The sequence below is a fragment of the Malaclemys terrapin genome, chromosome 4, assembly GCF_027887155.1.
Source record: "Malaclemys terrapin pileata isolate rMalTer1 chromosome 4, rMalTer1.hap1, whole genome shotgun sequence".
NCBI lineage: Eukaryota > Metazoa > Chordata > Testudines > Emydidae > Malaclemys > Malaclemys terrapin.
The window spans coordinates 95,867,547-95,888,926 of record NC_071508.1 but is presented as its reverse complement, the minus strand read 5'-3'; the positions used below and the strand labels follow the sequence as shown (position 1 = coordinate 95,888,926).

Genomic DNA, 21,380 nt, shown 5'->3' with positions numbered 1-21,380 from the left:
ATGAGCCCAAAATATGATCTACTTTTTCCCTTGCATCTCTGTGAGAAATCCATATTATTCTTTTGTAAGCTTTTTTTCTCTTCCCAAAGCAAATATTTCATTTGCTTCATTGGTGTTTCATTTTACAAAAAAAACACAAAACAAAACAATGCCAGCAGCACAGCAGTTGTGACGTGCCCTATATAATAAACCGGTGTCTATGCAAAATGAAGGACAAGGAATTGGTAAGTATTAAAAAGAGTACTACACAGACTTTAAATTTCAGCCATTTAGAGAATTCACAAACCAAAAAATATGTTGACAATATAATTTTAAACAATACAAGTTGTTAGAAACTTAGTTCTTTGTAGTTTAGCTCTAAAAGTACACAGCACAAAAGAGAGATTTCTAACTGGAGTTTTAATACTATCACATAAGAAAAATGATGAAATAACATTACAATTTTTTACTTATACCCTAAACTCATAGGCATTCTATACCACAGACTAAATCACAATAGCAACATGTTACTAACATGATTCCCTGCTCAGTATAAAGAAAGATTATTTTTTTCCTGAAAGCCGTGTCATAATGATGTTATTTAACAGTACTACCTGTTCCAACAGCATTGAAATATGTTTTAGGTAAACCAGTGAAGGAAGCCAGGCTAGCAAAATTGGCCATTAGCATGGTTTACTATGAACAGAGCCTCAGAGGTAAGCTGCCTCTCCATCATGCCCAGGTATTCTAGAGTATAAGATTATTATTCTAAGATACCTGCTAACGGGTCAGTAGCCACAAGGTCTTGTCAAAAGGAAGAGTGAAGATTAGAAAAATTAAGCTCTGAAATAAGATGTACAGACCTCATTTTAACTGGACAGTACTTTGATCACTGAATATTGCAATAACTAAAGTAACTGGTTAAAAAAAATGAATAAAACTTGTAATTCAGGGCCTGATTCTGCAATCCTCAGTTAGGCAAAACTATTGATTTCTATGGGACTTCAGCGCAAGTAAGGACCACAAGGTTTGGTCCTTATGTATTTATTGTAGAACATTCCTAAGTTGTCCCTGCTGCCTACAGCTGGCAATTCTAGGCATAATGAATCTGCATGTTAGTTTTCACAGCTTTTTCAAACCATCCAGATAGTGCATAACCTTTTACAGACCCTTCTACACTAGCACAGTTGCTCATCAACAAATTCATAATGCTGACTACCCCATACGAAACAGGCATGGAAAACTCTTTCTGGAATAATTTTAAGTGGTCCTAAACCCAATATTGGATTTAGTCAAGTGCATACAAGTAGCGTTCCAAGCACTGTTCCAGAACCAAGGCTAAGAGCCAAAGCTAGAGTTATGATGAAAAATGTAACTCATGCATAACCAATACTTTATGTGATTTTTTCATCCTTACCTGCTGAGCTAAGCAGAACACTGAAGTCTGTTCCCCTCTGAGATTCTCCACTTTCATTTTGTGCCTCTTTCTCAGCACCTTCACCTTCGTAACGGTTCCAGTTGGAGACTATCTTTCTTTTTGAATAGCCTCTCAGTTCATCCTTTTTTTCTTCTTGTGATTCAGGATCATCATCATCATCATCAGCCTGTGACATTTAAATGATGAGATAAGTAAGATTCATCCAGCATTTAGTTTTTAATGCAAACATCTTCTGGATCCTCCACCCAAAATATTAAAGCCTGTACACACAAATAGGAAGTGGCAGCTCTAATTTTGGGTCATGGAATCATGACATGGAAGCGGTCAAGAGCCACTGTGATATACCATGTTGCCAATAACAGAAAATGTTTATATACACACGTTCCACTATTTTGGGTGAGCTTTCGGTAAATTATCTTTTCCCTCCTCTTAATCCCAGATCATCAAATAAAAACTCTAAAACAAGTTTAAGGAACTACCTCTTTTTTTGATGATGTGGTGCCAGATCTGCATTGCTAGGAGCTAGTGCACAGCTATGATTTCAATAAAATAAAGATCCAAAATCCACCTGCCGCACTAACTGAGGAGAAGCCACCTGATCAATTCCTCTAGATTGAATGGTTTGCTGTGGGCAAGCAAATGTTTTGGGCTGAAATACCCAATATATAATCCAATCTAATCCCCACTATTTAAAGATGAGGAGACACATTTCAATAGTAAACCATGCCTGGGCATGCTTTAATAAGGTATGATTGCATTTTTTGGTTGGCTGACGGCCCTTGGCCAAATACACCCAATACAAATTGCCTCTACTATTGTTGCTTATCACTTTATTAAAGAATCTTCCAAAATTCAGAGGAAGCAGACCCACCTCAGACAACTCTAGCACCATAATTAGCTACCATACACAGAGCTGTCTGTACCATTTATTCCCGTCAAGCCATAATCAAAAGACGAGCCTATGCTTCTTACTCCAGCCATGACAGTTTCCAGAAAACTAGCATGGATTTAATTTCAGCTGAAATAGGGAGATAACTCCAAATGAGATTCTATTTTTCAGGGTCTTTTTCCATCAGTTACATTAAATACCTAAGTAAGTGCTCAAGTAAGCAGCGCACTGAAGTTAAAATTTCATTTTGAGCTTTAAGAAATAAACCACAAAATTATCATAGTGTTAATGGGAATGGTGCAGCCTAATTCTCTAGGTACAAGGCTCAAATTTACCTTTGAATGGAGAAACTTTAAAAAAATATAAATTTAGACCATTTGCAATTCCAATATAGTGCTTCACAGAAGTAATAATACATACAATAATACATTAGCATGGTCTAAAAAAGGTTCTGCCACTAATTACATTTACAAATCCAACATTCAGATTACTTTAACGTGTATTTTTATCTTCAAAACTACTACTGATTTTATCAAATACATATATTTTTAATTATTCCTTTTTCTGCTCAGTGACGCTTCAGAGACTAGATTTACTTATTATTTCTACATGGTGGCTATTTTTCTCCATTAGTACAGTAATTGCCTAAGACATACATCCATAAATATAAACCTCTTTCTTTCTACCTCACACTTTGTTCTCACCTACCTATTCAGAGTGACTTTTTTGTTACTTACCTTGGTAGCAAGAAGACATCAGTATTAAATGTGTCCCCTAAATATACCAGAATGTCCAATAATCATACAAGTTAAAACAAAATCTAAGAACTACCTTAAAAGGTCAACTTTTAAATAATGTGACCTTAAGTAAGCAAACAAAGAATTTTATCTTTACACTTTTTTAAAGCAATATCTCCAAATAGCTGCAACTTTAAAGGATCACCATCAGCTTGACATCTAGTCAGTTTGAAAAATGAATTTAAAGTAGTTTCAATACCACATTTGCCCCAAAGTCCGCAGTCAATTTCATGGGATGTTTTTTAGTTATATTTCCTTTTTTTAAAAATATTTTCTCTCTCATTTACTGTGTTAAAGACACACACAAACAATAGGAAAAACTAAATGAATGTACACAAAGTTATCAAATGTACAATATAACAAAAAAAGAAAAAACAAAGAAAAATATTTTTCTCTCTAATCTCAGTAGAAACAAGTTTACATGTTAATTTAACAAAAATAGGAAGAAAAATTCAGACAGAAGAGTGATTTTTTAGTTTACTGTGTTCATTTAACTTGTTAAAAAATATTATCATGAATATGTAGCTCATCAATGATGTTGGTCTTCAACCCAGAATGTTACTATTTATCCCCAAGACAGATATAGGGGTTGTGTATGCAAACACTTTGTAGCAAGCTGGGATGTAAATCTACCTGACACTAGCCTGCAGGACACTAAATGCGCTTTAATCCACTCCTGTTTCAAAGCAGGAGTCTTTCTAGGGCTATGTCTATACTGGCAATTGAACTACAAAACTTTTGTCTTTCAGAGGTGTTAACCTTCCCCTCCCCCCGAAAGACAAACATTTTGCCGCAACAAGCACCAATGTGAACAGCACATTGTCAGCAAATGCCGCTTGTTGGGGGTGGAAGTTTTTTGTTGGCAGGAGAGACGACAAACAGCGGCTACACTGCACACCTTTTAGCGGCATGGCTGTGTCACTACAGCCATGCCACTAAAAGCTGTGTAGTGTAGACATAGCCTGAGGAAGCCTCTGCGACTTTTGCAGCTGGGATTGGGTGAGGAATGGTATGAAAAAAGACTAGTCACACAATCCCAGGAGATAAAGCAGAAAATTAAGCTATGCTCAACAGGCAGTGGTTATGGCAGATGAATAAAACAAAAAAACTACACCCTCCCCCTTTAAGGACTAAGCCAGGTCAACAAAGCTCTCCAAAGGTCCGTACACGGGGGATGAAAATGAGCCAGGTTTGCCTCAGGCTCATCAACTGCACAAGAGCTTGTGCTATTTCAAAGCCCCTTTGCCCAAGAGCATCTTTCACTTCCCCTTAGACTCCATCATCCTGCTCCTTTTGGAAGAGATTAGTGTCGCCGATTCCCCACCTTTGATCCCAGCCTAATCCTTTGCCAATCCCTGTGAAAGTGGCAGGCAGCTGTGGACAATTTGTAGCAAAGCTGGATAACTCTTCCCATATTCCCCAGGGTACAGACACCCCTTCACACACAGATTTTGCACACTGAGTTGGGAAAGGTATGGCGGTTGAGAAGAAAGCAAAAACAGTGCCAGCCATTTGGTTCAGCCACTTTCTTACAGACAAGTTCATGCTGATACCTGTGCTTCAAGAATGAGGGCCCTAAAATGAATTGAATAGGGTTTCCAGCTAGACAATTCCCTGGAACCAGCACTCTCCTCTTGACTGGAGCCTAAGTATTGAGTTTTGGCTCAAACCATGAGCAAAAAGGAATGGAGAAAATGTAACAGCAATCCATAACATCCTGCCTGTACTCAACCACTCACCAAGGGGCAGGCACATAGTCGTGGCACACTTGGCGTGCACACATACACTCACACTCAACAAACACTGTGAACTCAAGGCTTTTTAATACAACTTTGAAAATTAAAGAGAGATCTTCCAAATGGGAATACATTATTTTAAATAGTTGTATTTGATAACCTATAGAAGTTGTCATTGTCCCTCTTAGAATCCTCTTCATATTATACTACTGAGAGAAGACTGAAGCATTTTATCCGTCTTTCTAGGTACTTATATGTTCCCGGCTCTTCCACTGTAGCTTGAGTATATTTCCAGTTTCTCTTTCTCTGGGCATTTCTGTTCTTCCTCCCTATTATATTGCTGATATACTTTACTTTGTCCTTCTTTTGCTTCTTTTATACCCTATAGTACTTTTTCCTCATTTTCTTTTCCAACTTTTGCAATATATAAGTACTGTAACTGATTTTATGCTTTTCCTTTTCTGACTTCACTCTATCTGATCTCAGCACTATCCCTATATACTCATCTCCTGTATCGTCATCTTTCCCTATTTTGTGCAATAATTATCTCTTTAAAACGCCTTGCAACCACATTCATCATGTGCTATTTTTTTCCTTGGCACTGCAATTGCTCTGTACTCTACTTTAAATATTATACCCATCAGGAAGTTTCAGGTTTACATAACCCTTTTCCCTTTATTTCATCCAGTTATAAGGCATTGCTAGTATGTCTGGATTTTCCAGTGGTAACAATTCTATCCATCCACAAACATGCATAGATTGCATGATGTAGTTAGCCATATAGTTACCCAGGCAAAAGGTTTACAAACTGGATTCCTATTGAATATTATGTATATAGCACTGTGCTTATAAACTTTACATTTATTTATAGAAAGTGATTCAAAATAGGTGAAGTTTGCTACACGAAGAACGCGCTGCCCCATAGAACTTACAATATAAAAACATCTGTCTCAATAAATTCAGTACAATTGAATTGTTGTCTCACTGTTTCCTTGTACTTCCCTGTCTGTATGTATCCATCTGATGTCTCTTATCTTATACTTCAACTGTAATACCTTTTCAGCAGGGGCTGAATTTCTTTTCTGTATTTCTACAGTGCCTAGCACAATGGGATCCTGGGTCCATGACTAGGGCTCCTATGATAATACTAACAATATTAAAACACTAACAACACAGAAAGTGGCTTCTGATCTTAATACTTGTAATGGTTCATGAAATAAAATGGGCATTCAGAAACTTTTATGAAGGAAGGAAAGTAGGGAGGTTGGTTTGTATTAATTGAGTGGCTGTTCTAAGCATGAATAGAAACACAAGAGGTATATTAATAGCACAGCAACTTAAATTCCTCTTGGGAAGCCATATAAGCTTTTAATTTAGTGCGCCAAATTCATTCCTGGCAAACTGATACTGAGATTAATGGGGTTGCATCAGGATGATTTGCCCCAAAATGAATGACAACACAGCCTCAAAAAAAATCCATTTTTACGAGGGTGTTCATTAAAGGTATTTTTTCCCTTAAATCCAGAAATGTACAAGAGAGTCCTCAAATAACTTCATTTGTGATTGAGTTACAAATTGAGTCAGATAGATTGAAGATAATACTGTATATAACAAATCAGACAAAAGTCTTATCCTAGTCTTTTGCCCTACCCTACTTATATCTCCTGGACATACATTCTGCCTTTTTGTCCTGCAAGCAGATTAAGAATTCATGAACTTTTAACCTAACAACGGCAAGGGGTACTTGTGTAATATGGACAAATTCTGCACTGTACAATATGTGAAGCCAAAACAGAATGCACACTCAGAATGATGGCAGTTCAATCAGACTTGCATTAATTTTACACTGTATAGATCAGTGGTCACCAACCAGTAAAAGCGATTGACTGGTCGATCCAGGAGCCTCTACCAATCAATTACAATCTCCGGCCGCTAAAAGTCCTGCGGGGCTAAAAGACAGCAGGGCTAAGGCAGACTCCTTACCTGCCCTGACCCCGCGCTGCTCCTAGAAGTGGCCAGCACACCTCTGCAGCCCCTGGGGGAAAAGGGGTCTGGGGTCTCCGTGTGCTGCTCCTGCCTGCAAGCACCACCCCTGCAGTGCCCACTGACCGGGAATGGGGAACTGCGGCCAACGGGAGCTGAGGGGGCGGTGCTTGCAGGCAAAAGCACTATGCGGAGCCACGTGCCCTCCCTCCCCGGAGCCGCAGGGGCATGCCAGCAGATTAAACTCTGCTGCTGGCCAGAGCCCAGGACTCTGCTCCCACCCCGGGTGCAGCAGCCGGGAGGGACCACGGGCGCAGGGGCCAGCAGCGGAGTCCCCAGGCGCAGGGCCGGCAGCCGGGACCCCAGTCGCAGTGGGGGCCGGTGGCGGGCAGCGGAATCCCCGGCCACGGCAGCGGAGTCCCCGGCCAGGATACCCAGCCCCGGGCAGTGGCGCCCCACATAAAACGTGGTGGTGCTGCAGCACCCCCCGTACCCCAAGTTCCCCAGTTAAGTGTTTAACCGATAACATTTTAATCAGTTACACAGTCACTTTTTTTAACCGCTATTTACATCCCTAATTTAGACTCCACATAAATATAAGGCAAATATGGAGCATAAGCAAGGATAGATTATAGCCCTAAAACCCCAGCGATTAAGTGGTTATCTGCATTTCACACTTCTTGTACAGACTTTCAAAAAATAAATGTAAATGACTAAAATATTTCATAATATGGTTGTCATATTTTAGACATTTTTCACAGATGGAAAAAAGGTTTTATAATGGTACCCCGCAACACACCTCTGTGAAGATATAACAGGCTGGTAGCTTACCTATTTAGAACCATAGGAGCCGACTCCGTGGGTGCTCTGGGGCTGGAGCACCCACGGGGAAAAATTGGTGGGTTCTTAGCACCCACCAGCAGCTTCCTGCCCCGCCCCGCTACCCCAGCTCACCTCCGCCTCTGCTCTGCCTCCGCCTCCTCCCCTGGGCATACCGCGTGCCCGCTTTTTCCCCCTGGCTCCCAGCGCTTGCACCATGAAACAGCTGATTCACATGGCAAGCACTGGGAGGGAGGAAGAGAGGGAGGAGGGGGAACGCGGAGTGCTCGGGAAAGAGGCGGGGCCGGGGCAGGGATTTGGGGAAGGGGTCCAATAGGGGCAGGGAGGGGGCAGAGTTGGGGCGGGGACTTTGGGGAAGGGGTTGGAATGGGGGCAGGGCAGGGGCGGAGAAAGGGTTGGGGTGGGGCCAGAGGTGAGGGGCACGAGCACTCACCGGCACCAGGGAAAGTTGGTGCCTATGTTTAGAACCCCATTTTTACAAGAAGACATTGTCACACAAATATAGAGATTGATTTTATAAGTCACAAGTTAAAGTATACTTTGGACTAAAATGGAACATACAACTGAAAACCTAGAAATAGATCCAATTTACAACATGTGATTGAAAACAGTTTAGTAATTTAGTTACAAATGGACAAGTAAATTAAGTATTTTGACCTATTTCTAATCACCTCCACCATGATTCGTACAGGAAATTGCCAACTGATAATGGCTACGTAGGTGGGCAGCAGGGATTACGGATACCTATTTTAGAGTTGTTTTCATATATGCGTAATTAAGCAAAAAACAAAACACTGAGTCAAGGCCTAGATCCTACAATGAACATCATGTAGGCCAACCCCTGCAGGATTAGGGCAAAATTGTACACACAGCTAGTTTATTTAGCCACATTCCTATAACTGTCAACCTCATCTTCCATTCATTAAATCCACTAGATAAATCTTGTCTTAATATACACTCCATTATTGGAAACACTTATACACAAGTAATCTCACTGAGAGATACTTAGTAGGCCTGAAGTAATTTTCACATTGTTACATAAAATCTAAAATTGAACTTTTTGCTTTCAAGTTTACACTTTCCATGTATCCTGCATGGCACTCACACAACTGATGGCAGTGTCTCGCTTCTCAAGTAAAATTTCAACTCTTTGTTTAATGAGTGTAAGTGAGGAGATCCTACCCCATAAAGTACTTACTGGCCTTGGGGAAGTCGTACAGGTCTAGAAGCCTGTAGGTCATGAATCCTAGTTTCACTTTTTCCACAAACCACCATTAAAATTTTTGCAGTTCCCAACCCATATTACTGAGCAAGGTCTATACTCCTACCTGGGAACAGAACCTAAATCTCTAATGTAACAGATCCAGATCATTTCCAGTACCTTCACTGCCTTTCAGAAGAAATGAACCAAATCTGTATCTTTGGCTATGCTGGCTGTAACCACAGACCTACCCATTAAACCACACTCCCCGTCCACCGACTGGAAGAGAATCCACAAATTCTGGCACTCAGCATTCCATTGTTGTCTCACACACAGTTCAGAAATCCACTGGCAAAAGGTGAATCAAGGGGTTGGTCCACATAGAAGCTGATAGTCAACTTCTGCTACCAGTTATTTACTCCTGAAGTTCAAATGATCAGAGCCACAGCACAGGCTTCTTAAGGGCACTGGCTGAAACCCTGCTGATGACCCAGGTGAAGAATAAATAGTATGTGATCATGCAGTGAAAGATTATTACAATGCATAAATGCAAAAGGGCAGAATTAAGATTTCATATATTATCTTACATCTGGTATTTTCTAACTTGAGCACTTAACTTTGCAACTTTAATGTTCTTTTAACAGTTTTGTTGTGTACACACACACACACACACACTTCTTAAATAGGCACTTATTGGGGCACTAGATGCTTCATGGTATTGCTCACTGGATAGAGAGTTTTTCACCTGTAGGTGAGCAGTTTGAATCCAGCACAGCTCAGCAGGGTTTAAAAACTGTTTATCGAAGTTTGGTGGCCCCTCTATTAGGAGGGGAGTTTGCTGGATCTTAGTTCCAGCTCAACTATTAGAAATTCACCACCACACTTCAGGAAAACTCAGCAGAGAAGCCAAGAACTATATAGGCCATGGAGAATGAACTATCCCTGATCCCCCTAAAGAAAGTCATCTCTCTCCACAGTCAGGGTTGAGCACACTGCAGGGTATTGTGTGTGGGACGCTTGCCTGGATCTTGTCCTGTAGATAAAGAGGACTTCATTTTCCAGCCTTGTCAGTTCAATAGCTTTCAGCAACACTAAATCAAATATGATTTTATGTTAAGTCAAAGTTTGTGGTTATGTTAAAATCATTTGCAAATGTGTAAACTCACTCATTAAATAAAGTGTATAAATTGTCACATGGAACCGCACTGACTTGGCTGTTATGTTACTTCCAAACTGACAATGTAATTTGTGAAAGCAGAGTATGCTTTTCTTGCAAATATTCAGAAACAAATGTAAATATAAAAAAGAGCCCTAATCTTGTTGGAAATAACAGGTTTGAATAAATCCTTGCAAAATGAGTGCATTGAAACAAGGGTTTCATTTCACTCAGATTCGTGATTGTTGCTATGTACTGAACATATTCGTGCAAGATCAATTTTAAAATACTTGTTATAACCAAATGTTGTATTATATGTTCAAAAACAAATTATCAAAAGTATGCTGGAGAGATGTCCAGCTGCTGTCAAATGTCTGCTGTTGTCAAAGCTGCAATTCTTAAATGGGAATAAAAATATATTTTGAGGTGTGTTGGAAAATACACTATTAGACAGGATTTTGTGTCATCTTGTTTCATAGTCTATATTTTATTTTGTTCCTTTATTTTAATATTTTTTTAAAAACTACACAAAGTTTCAACAATAATCTAAAAGGTTTATATTTATAGAGACTGCCAAAATGTCAAGGAAGCAAAATAAATGTTGTTAGTGTGTATAGTTAAGATCAAAGGTAAAATAACCCAGACTGACCATTTTCTAAGGAGATTCCCTCTCTTTATTATTATTATTTTTGATTCTGCTCATCTCTGCAAGTTAGTGACCCCCAAATAATCTCCTTCACAATCATATTTAGAGGAAAATATGTGCAAGAATATGAGGTTAATCTTTGATGCAACCTGCAATTGTGATTATACTGTAAAAAGTAATAATGACGTTTTTGTTTTATAAACCAAATCATATATTAAACAGCACCACACCTTTTGCAACAATCTTATTGATGGAATGGAAGTAATAAAATTTAGAAATATTGTCAATCAAAAGTACCTCAGTACATAGAATCAAAGATACATTTATGTCTGACAGCATGCAAATCCTTACCCACACAAGTAAGTGTGTAAAGTGAGTAAAGTTTTGTATGCTTGTGTGTTGTAGGTCTAAACTTCAGACAGGTCTCTTCTTATTCTAGCCAAAAGATATGTGTGTCTAGATTTAAAACCACCAAAAACTCCCTACCTCACTAAGTTTACCTAGCCACAAAACTGAACTAACCCTTCACAAAACCCAATTAAGTCAAAGATCTGGAAGAGGATTCGAGGCTTTAATGTATATGAAAAATACTTCAGATATATTCAGCTATATAAGAAGATTAAAGAATTGTCACGCTGTGTGTCACTCTGAAGCCTAAAATATCTGTTGAGTCAGAGTGAAGCAACTGAAACAGCTACAAGCATGATTAAGAGTTTTTTGTGTTCAAGGTATCTATCACCAGTCACATCAGGCATCACTGGTATTTTCTGTCTGTTACCATCCAATGTTTAAGTGCTCAGACATTTGACTTTACATATTACACCCATATGATGTATAGCTACAGGAAGGCATGTATCTATGCCATTCCAAGAGTCCTAGACCATTGTGATATCAGAAGTAACAACTAACCAACACCCTTACAACAATTTCATTGGTTGTACAAGGATGACTTCGCAGATGGCAAGATTACTTGACCCAACAGCCACATTGCCTAAAAATAAGTCTAGAAATCTCCAGTTTTGTTATGGATTTAAAATGGGATCATAATTCTGAGACCTACATTCCATCTAACTATCAATATGGCAGCTTCCTATCAATAATTTTTAAATGGTATTTAACATTACTTTTTGAAACTACTGCTAAGTTTTCTTCTGAATTTAGAGAACATGTATATCTTTTAAACAATTTTTATTTTTATAAATACATGAAAATTAAGAAACTAGTTTTCTATATCAGTTTCAAAATGAAAAAAGATCAGAGACAGTTACTAACCTGGCTTTTCCTTTTACTATTATAAAGGTAAAAAAAAAAAAAAAAAAAAAAACAATATTTCAAATAGTACATTTTCCTTACATCCGTAGACACAGCCTATAAGCAAGTGCAGCAAAATCTGTCTCAATCTACCACCCATCATGGCACTACCCTGTTTCCCCGAAAATAAGACAGTGTCTTATATTAATTTTTGCTCCCAAAGATGCGCTAGGTCTTATTTTCAGGGGATGTCTTATTTTTCAGAAATGAAAAATGCCTTATTATCGGTGGATGCCTTATTATCGGGGAGGTCTTATTATCGGGGGGATGCCTTATATTACAACGAGAGGCAAAACTGTAAGTAGGCCTTATTTTCAGAGGATGTCTTATTTTCGGGGAAACAGGGTATAATGAAGTTACACTGTAAATCTTAGAGATCCATTAAGTGGTTGCTTATGACACAGACTCACCTTTCCCTCTGAAGCACCTGGCACTGACCACTGTCAGAAGACAGGATACAGGGCTAGATGAACCATTGGTCTGACCCAGTATGGCCATTCTTATGTTCTTAATAGGCAATCCTATGTGCCTATTTCACTCTGATTGAGCCAGGGTTCAAAACTTAATGAGAATGTTTGGTGACAACATCACTCATACTGTATTAGATATTTCAAGATATGAAGCTTTTATTTTTATTTGTACTTTAATGTGACAGTCTGAATTTATCCAGCTTGATAAGTTTTCTTCTTTTTCTAAAAAATAAGACTGACATATAATAAGGCCTTTGAATGTGACTGAAAATCTAAAATCTACTCACACCAGATCACATGATATGAAATAGCCTGTTGTCACTCTATACTTCAACCAGTCAACTATTTACAACAGATTCTGATTCCTGATGTTCCAAAAAATATTAATATTGTATTTACTCCACTTAACGAAGAGGAAAACACTGGACTTTCTTAATTCATTGTAGTGCTTATGAGCTTTGAAAGCCAGTTTTGTTTTCTGCCTTCCATTCACAAAGGATTGTAGGTTTCCTGGCTTAGTAATATTACTCCCATGCCACATTATACTTGCAGACAAGGTGGAGCCTCTGAATCTCTTTTAACATCAGTTGACAATCTAAGCCAGATAGATCGATAAATAGATTGATAGATAGATAGATATGAATGACTCCTGTATTGGCTAGCCCATACTTAATATCTTCTTTTAATAAAGCCTTCAATGCATTCTCAGTTTAAAACATTTGTTACTGTGCCTTTTTCAGTCCTTGTTTTCACTTACTTCTTAGTCACTGATAATTGTAAAATATATCATCTTATGTCAGTCACTTCCTTTTTGACAGCTGTTTTCAAAAGTTTTAATACTTGAGAATAGAAGTTTTAGTTCACAGAGGAAAATTCTTTTACGTAGAATTTAAACTAATATCCAACTGTCTCTTTTTCAGTCAAAAGAAATTATAAGTCTAAACTACAACATATAATAATATTCACACACAGTATATTATAAACACACAAAAACTTCAGTTACAATTAAAGTTACATCAGGACACACTCCATGAACTCAAACCCTTAAAAGCATGGGTATAAAAAGTTAAGGGAAATTGTCTTGCATTCTTTCCCACTTTCACATTGCCTACAACACAACACATTCCAATATAAGGCTTTCACTTCCATCACTATTAAACACCAAAAAGCAATATATACCCCCAACTTCATCAAAATCATACTCTAGTGCAAAACCTTAACAGTAACCTCTGATACTCTTGTTATCAGCAGACTGGCACATCTGACTATATTACACATTTGGGAAGTTATTTTGCATTAACATTGCTGATGTCGCCATTTGGCACTACAGTGTGAGATTGATGTAGTAGGGGTGCATACTGCTTTTCGGTATTTTCTGGAGTGAAAGCCTCATGGAGTGTTGGAATATGTTATCAAGCGCATTGTATGCAATGTGAAAGTGGCAAAAAAATTGCAGGAAATTTTTTATTTCCATGCTTTCCAGATTTTAAGTTGGTGAGGTGTGTCCTGACCTATACAGTCTGTCTTAGGTACTCCTATAGCCCTCTCCACTCTACTTATCACTTCATCACCCGCATAATTAATGTATTTCCCCTCACAACGTATCTGTGAGGTGGGGAAGTACTATTATTCCTATTCTGCCGATAGGGAACTGAGGAAAACAGCGACTCGGTGACTTGCCCAAAAACCAAAGGATGTCTACGGCAGAGCAGGAATTGAATACAGTCTCCAGATTTGCAGTTCACAACCTTAACCACAAGGCCACTGAACCTTAACTGTCATTAAATGAAGGCTGCGTTTGTTTATTTCCTAGCTTTTGTTATACAGGGATGGTGTACTTAGGGGGCAGGTCCCTGGAGTGAAGCAGAAGAGAGGAAGAAATAACAAATATGAAGCAAAAAGTGCAAGTATGTGTGTTATGAGTGTTTTGCAGCATTGCTCAAACAGGACAGAGTTATGGTTGCATGGATGTTTTCCTGTATTTTGGTTTTTCATGCCATAATTAACAGGTAATAACTCTTAAATTACAAATATCAAAGGGGATGTTTCTAGTGAAGTTACACACAGATCAGTTCTAGGCCAGACACTATGCAATATTTCTATCAGTGATCTAGAAGTGAAAATAAAACAATGGCTCATAAAATCTGCAGATGACACAAAGACTGATGGATTAATAAATAATGAGGACAGGGTAAGTCATACAGAGTGAACTGGATTGCTAGATAAACTTGACTCATTTAAACAAACTGCACTTTGATACAGCTAGATGCAAGCTCAGACATCTAGAGTTAAGGCTGCCCAATGACAGCTCGTGTCCTTCCAGAATGTTGGAGGTCTACTGAACTAGACCTCCAACTTCTGAAAACCAGGAAATACAGAGTTAATGTGAACACCCATGCAACCTTAATTCTGCACCTCTGGAGCTGGCAAGAGCTATGGGGATTTATCTGCATGCAGTCCAGTTGCATTCAGTGTGTTAGGTGGTGCAGCTGTACTGAGTAGTGGAGGCAGCATGTGAGGCAGTTTGATAGAGGTGTGTTTGTGATATGAAATTTGCATGTGAGTCACCCGTGTGTGATCAAAGGAAAGAGGTGCATGTGCACCCTGAAGTTCCAATCTGTATCATTTCAATACAGAATTGTGTAGGTTGTGTCAATAGCTGGGCACTGACAATATGTATAATCATGCAGATTTTAAGGCACTTAGAAGAGTCAAGCTCTAAACCTTAACTATACCCAACCTGGCAGCCTGATTTAATGTCATCATGTAACTAAAGACTATATTTTAATGCATACCCACAAAGAGGCAGAATTGTCATTAAACACAGTTTCTCACTTTCAAGAGCTTAACTTTGCAACCTAAATACATTTCTATCCATGCAATATTTTGTATGTAATTTCCTAAGGAGATGGTGGGGATTTTTTGTTTCTTTGTTTTTTATTAAAGAAAAAACAAACAACAAAAAAAGAAAATTCCATGATGTTCAACTGTAACAAACACTATCCCTTCCCTATCATGCAACACCACCAAAACTGTTGCCTGCCCAGAACTGGGCCCCGAGATGGCAAACAGGGTTCGTTGCCCGGTGTGCTTGGCACCAATAAAGACACCGAGGGGAGAAAGCAAGCCAAGTTTATTTCAGAGCTCTGAAATGGCACTAGGAGACCAGCATGTCTCAAATCAAGTGCAGCACATACAAATAAAATTTTCTCTTTTATATTCCAAGCTGTTTCTGTGTAAGCCTTTGTTCTGTTACTCCCTCTTACCCCTCCTACCCCTCCCTTCTGTAGCAGTTACAATTAGAAAAGTTCCCATTCGTCTGCTTATCTTTTGGCCTTGCAAGGCCTGTTTACAGCAGCTGCCTGCTAGAAAAGCTGACCCTTACATTTCTGCTTCAGCATGTCAGCAGTTAGCATAGAAGTAGGTGAGAGTTCACAAAATGGAGTTTTGTGGTTCACATAGGCCCAGAGCAGAAGAGCTTCATCGGCACTTTTGGCCTTCCTCTCTCCCGAGTTACCTGGTAGCTATGCCTAGTGACACCAACAAAACCTTCAACAATGCAACACAGCCTTCTACCACTTGAGCTACAGGACTATCTACATTATCTGGCAGCACAAAAAGACGCAGGCCTGATCTATGCTACAAGTTAGGTCAATGTAAGCCACCTTGAGCTGACCTACTTGTGCACGTCTACACTTAAATTTCTCTCCTACCGATGCACGTGCCCCATTATACCGACATAGTAACACCACCTTCCAAAGCTACATTGTGCTATGGTCAATGTACGTAGGTCAATGCAGCACAAGTGTAGACATTGCATTACCTATGTCAACCCTAACAGCCCTCCAGCTGATGTCCCTCAATACCCGACACTGACCACTCTAGTTACCACTGTTAACTCCACTGCCTGGGGGTCACACAGACTGGAACCCCTTCCCCCCCCCCCCCCCCCCCACACACACACCTTTAAAACCCCTGCAAAAATTTTAAATGCCTTTTCCTGATTGTCCAGCTGAGCAAGCACACCTAGCAGCTCTCCACTGTTGTGTGCAACTGCCCAGCAGACCATGCTGGCTACATGCTCTAGACACACTCTTGCCTGTAGTAGACAGGGGACATTGGATCTCTTGGGCCTGTGGGGAAAAGAGGCTGTGCAAGCATAGCTCTGAACCAGCCATAGAAATGTCAACATCTACAAGCAGATTGCTCGGCGGATGCAGGAGAAGGGCTACATCAAGGACTAGCAGCAGTGCAGTTTGAAAGGGAACTGCGGCAGGCATACCAGAAGGCCAGAGGCGAAAAACAAATCAGATGCCAAGCTGCAGACCTGTCACTTTTACAAAAAGCTGCATTCCACACTTGGCGGAGACTTCATCACAATTCTGCACACCCACCGCGGATACCTCCATGGAGCCTGAATCAGAGGCCCCTGCCATGAACAGCGAGGAGGAGGACGATCATGAGGAAGAGGAAGAATATGGGGGACAGGCAACCGGAATATGGGGGACAGGCAACTGTGCCACGAGCCAGGACCTGTTTTTGACTCCACCACAGTCCAGAGTCCCTGAAGTTGAACACAGTCAAGCGTGAAGCAGGGGAAGGAACCTCAGGTAAGCGTACAAATAAAATTCCCATGCAATAAATAAAATTCCCTGTGGAAAATGGTGCTAATATTCAGTGCCATTGCCCAATACTCTTAGTTTCATGCAACTGAGCAATTCCCTCCTCGTTTCCCTCACCCCGGCAAATCATACTCACCACGGCTGGTGCTGTTAGTGGTGTCATAAAATCCAAAACAGAAATAGCAATAAGCATGTTTTGTTTAACACTTTTGGGGAACAAGGGAAGGGAGGATTTCTGAATCTTAAGTTTCACTTTCTGTACATACTATACTGACAATGGTCAGGAACAGTATCCCCGATAATGTCACGGCAAACCTGGTGGCTGAACTTTGTGACTTTGTCCTCCCCCAAATCTGAAATAGTTGTGGGGACAATTTATACCTTCAAGTCAGCGGCACTGCTATGGGTACCCGCATGGCTCCACAGTATACCAACATTTTTATGGCTGAGTTAGAACAACGCTTCCTCAGCTCTCAACCCCTAATGCCCCTACTCTACTTGCACTACATTGATGACATCTTCATCATCTGGACCCATGGGAAAGAGGCCCTTGAGGAATTCCACCAGGATTTCAACAATTTCCACCCCACCATCAACGTCAGCCTAGACCAGTCCACACAAGAGATCCACTTCCTGGACACTACAGTGCTAATAAGCAATGGTCAGATAACCACCACCCTATACCGGAAACCTACTGACCGCTATAAGATGGTTTGCCATCTATTGCATCACCAGAATTTGGAAAACTCAGTAGCGTAGACGCACCCTTATCCTTTTTAAACAAGCCAGGAGAAGAGGATGAACACACTGAAACAATGGGCTATCCAGTCATGAGTAACCCCATTTTACAGACAGTGTAACCAAGGACACGGATCTAATTGATTCTTTCTGAGATAAATGGATTTGGATATGCCATTTTAGAGAGCTGTGTTTTATCCCCAGCTTGTATACCATGTCTGCAGGATGAGACACAGCTTAATAAGAGCTGTTAATGGCAAAGATTAAAACCAGCTTGTAGAAAAAGGGACTCTAGAACTCACACTCTCCTGGTTCTCAGTTATTATTGCTGTGCTGGAAGATGTTAATGGCAGCCATCAACCACAGACCTAGTAAAAGTTGAGGGGAGTACTAGTCACCTTTCATTCAGACTAAATGAGAGAGAGCAATTAAATGCCCTTTTATTTAGTGATAGCTGGAACAATAGAAGCACAGGCCAACATTGCAAGGTATGAGCAGAAGCTAAGCCATGTGGCACAAAGGGGTCCATGGAGATTGATGCAAACACTGGGGCTGGAGCACTTATTATTCAGCTGGAGGAGGGTATGAGCAAAACAGAGAACCATAAAGTAAGAAGAAAGCCACCAGACAGGGAAAGCAGCAGTGTCATGTGGTCCTCTGAGGAAGCTAAAAGACAGAGCTTCCTTTGGGCACAGCACTTGCTGAAATGACAGACTTTGATTTCTGAACAAGGCAAATGCCTCATATCGTCTGTTTCTACTGGGCCCAGGAAAACAGGACTTTACATACATTCTTTGTAAATAAACAGGCTTGCTCTGAAGTAATACCCAAATCATATCATCAATTTCTCCTACTGGAAACAACCTGGCAAGGCCCCGAATATTGGCTAACTGCTTGGACCAAAGGGCCACATTATTATTTATATTTGTCCTTGCTCTGGGGATTCTCATCCCAGTCCAGAGAGGTCAGAGGCTCCTACATCATACAGTTGCCCCAGAAGAGAAAGGGACTGGCTGTTGGGGTGACATGCTCAGTCTAAGGATTGGTTGGTTGGTGAGGGGAAGCCCAAACACTGCTGTCTCCCGACCCATTCCATAGTTGCCGCAAGAGTAGGTGAGCTCACTCTTCTCCCATGGGTTCCCAGTATAGTATAGTGTGTCCGGCTGCTGCAGTGGCATATTCAAGGATTCTGATATGCAGCCACAAAAGAAAGTGCTTGGCCGCGACATCTGTAGTTAGGTTGCCTACTCCCCTTATATATTGTGTCTCTCAGAGTTCGGTACTCAGTCCTTCTCCCTCTTAGCTCTCTAAACGCTCATTCTGCAACTTTATCTCCTATCTTCAACCTACCCAAAATGTATTGCAAACATACCCTTCCTGCTCTGAGCACTCCACTACCACTCCAAGAATCCCTGTACTACTTAAAATCAAGTGTTTTGTACTCTCCAACAAATTCCAACACAATCTTACCCAACTTATCTCTCTGCTCTCATTTTTCCCTACTCAACCCATCTTCCCTGTGCTATCAAGTCCTTTTGCCTTACTGCTCTCCATCTCCTATTCCCACTCAGCTGCATGTTGTTGTATCATGCTGTGCCTATGCCTGGAATAGCCTCCCTGTTCTCACCCACCAATGCTTTTCTTTTTACAAGCAATATCAATGGTAGCGATTCTGTAAGCCACATGTTGTTTCTAATGTAGGTTGGCAGACATAACAATAGTCCTACTATATATTCTGAGATATAGAAACCAGAAATGGTGCATCTTGTTTGATAAAATTTTTCAGCATCATAAATTATGTTGTCTGCATTTAGCGACAAAGGATACAATAGGGCGAGAAATCAAACAATCACTTCTGGAGAAACCATCAATCTAGTTTGCTGTCTCACTGACATTAACCCACCCTCCATTATATGTCCTCCTTTCAGGGTTTCACATTGTGTAGATAAGCTCATTTCCCTTCCAATTAATCATTAATTATTCATTAGAAACTAACCATTTGTAAAAGTCATTCAACTGCAATTTTTATCAGACACCTCAGACAAGTTAACGTGGGCGTTTGCACCTCCTCTTGCATTTGTGCTTTGTTCTTCTCAGTCTTTGCCTAAGTCTATTAGGTCTGTAGACAAAACATCCTGACTTTTCTCTATCTTTAAGCTGTTTCTCTGTGCCTTGCACTGCCTTTCATTTGCATTTGCATATAGGGTGGCCAGATGTCCCCATTTAATAGGGACAGTCCTGATTTTTTAGTCTTTTTCTTATATAGGTTTCTATTACCCCCCACCCCCATCCCAATTTTTCACACTTGCTGTCTGGTCACCCTATTTGCATAGTAGCACTAGCATGAGGATAAAATAATAACAAACAGTACTGTTGAGAACTAAATCTACAGAGATTTAATGCCACAATTATAAAACGGAAAAGTGGATAAGAAAATATTTTTGGAAGAGCAGTAATGCATTATTGGTGGTGAGGGTGTTCATAGTTATTTGACATTCGTTTCTTATTAGCATTTGTACAGTTTCAGATATTCATGGGTGAGGCTCCCTCAGTGACCTTTAAGTACTGCCTCTCATTAACAGGAATAATTTACTTCCCTTTTTATGGGCCACTGAGCCCCCATAACACCACATCTTTCTCTTCTAGCACAATCTCTCCTCTCATTACAGACTTTTATCAAGCTGAGTGAAATAAGAAAAAGCAAATGAGTTTTACAGAAAGTAAAAAATGCCTTGAGAGAGGTTCTTTCATGAAGGTATATAGATATAGATATAGATATCTCCCTGCAACAAAGAGTAATCCTCTCCACTTGCTTGCTCCATCTGTGACCTTTAGAGAGATTTACCAAAGCAAAAAAAGAAGTTTAATTAGAAAAAAGGGCAGCTGAAAGGACAGATACCAGGCAGAAAGCTTTTAATCTTTGTTATACAGTATGGGAATTTCTGAAAGTTGTATGAAGTCCAGGAAACTGCCTCATGAATTTTGGACATCAGGACTGATCACTTTAGGCTCACAAGAGCCAGAATGTGCTAAAGTGGAGAAAACGTAGCTTCTCTAAATAAGTATGTTCTAAGTGATGCACTATATAAAGATAGAGAAAGAGATACTATGAAGCAAGTCCCAACTTGACTGTTGGAAGAAAACAAAAAGTTCATCTTCCTGAAATCTTTTGCTCTATCAAAATATTAGTGGTCTTCAACATTTACACACACACACTCAGCCTGACCTAGAGTTTTTACTCGTTTGAGACATCCCACTGACTTCAAGGGGGAGAGATTATTTTCCCCCTCCCCTATTTTAAAAATGCCTGTAGCAGGTGAACTTAAATGGGACTAGTAATGTGAATACGAACTGAAGGATGGGGTCCACTATAACGAATAAGTTTTAGAGCGATGGAAGCTCAGAGTTATGAACACTAGAATTACAAACTGACTGATCAACCACACACCTTATTTGGAACCAGAAGTACGCAATCAGCCAGCAACAGAGACATTAAAAAAAAAAAAGACAAATACAATACACCAGTGGTCTCCAAACTTCAGTAAAAAAAATTTGAGCATGCACCCCCTGCCGC

The 21,380-nt window shown here is 40.0% G+C and overlaps 1 protein-coding gene across 1 annotated transcript in view; it reads right to left on the bottom strand.

The window, feature by feature from the left end:
* AVEN (apoptosis and caspase activation inhibitor) overlaps window positions 1-21,380 on the bottom strand; it is a 168,908-nt gene that overhangs the window by 134,656 nt on the left and 12,872 nt on the right. The window contains exon 2 of the mRNA XM_054027217.1: window positions 1,397-1,583. Within this exon, the coding sequence (XP_053883192.1) occupies window positions 1,397-1,583 (187 nt within the window). The remainder of the gene's footprint in view (window positions 1-1,396; window positions 1,584-21,380) is intronic.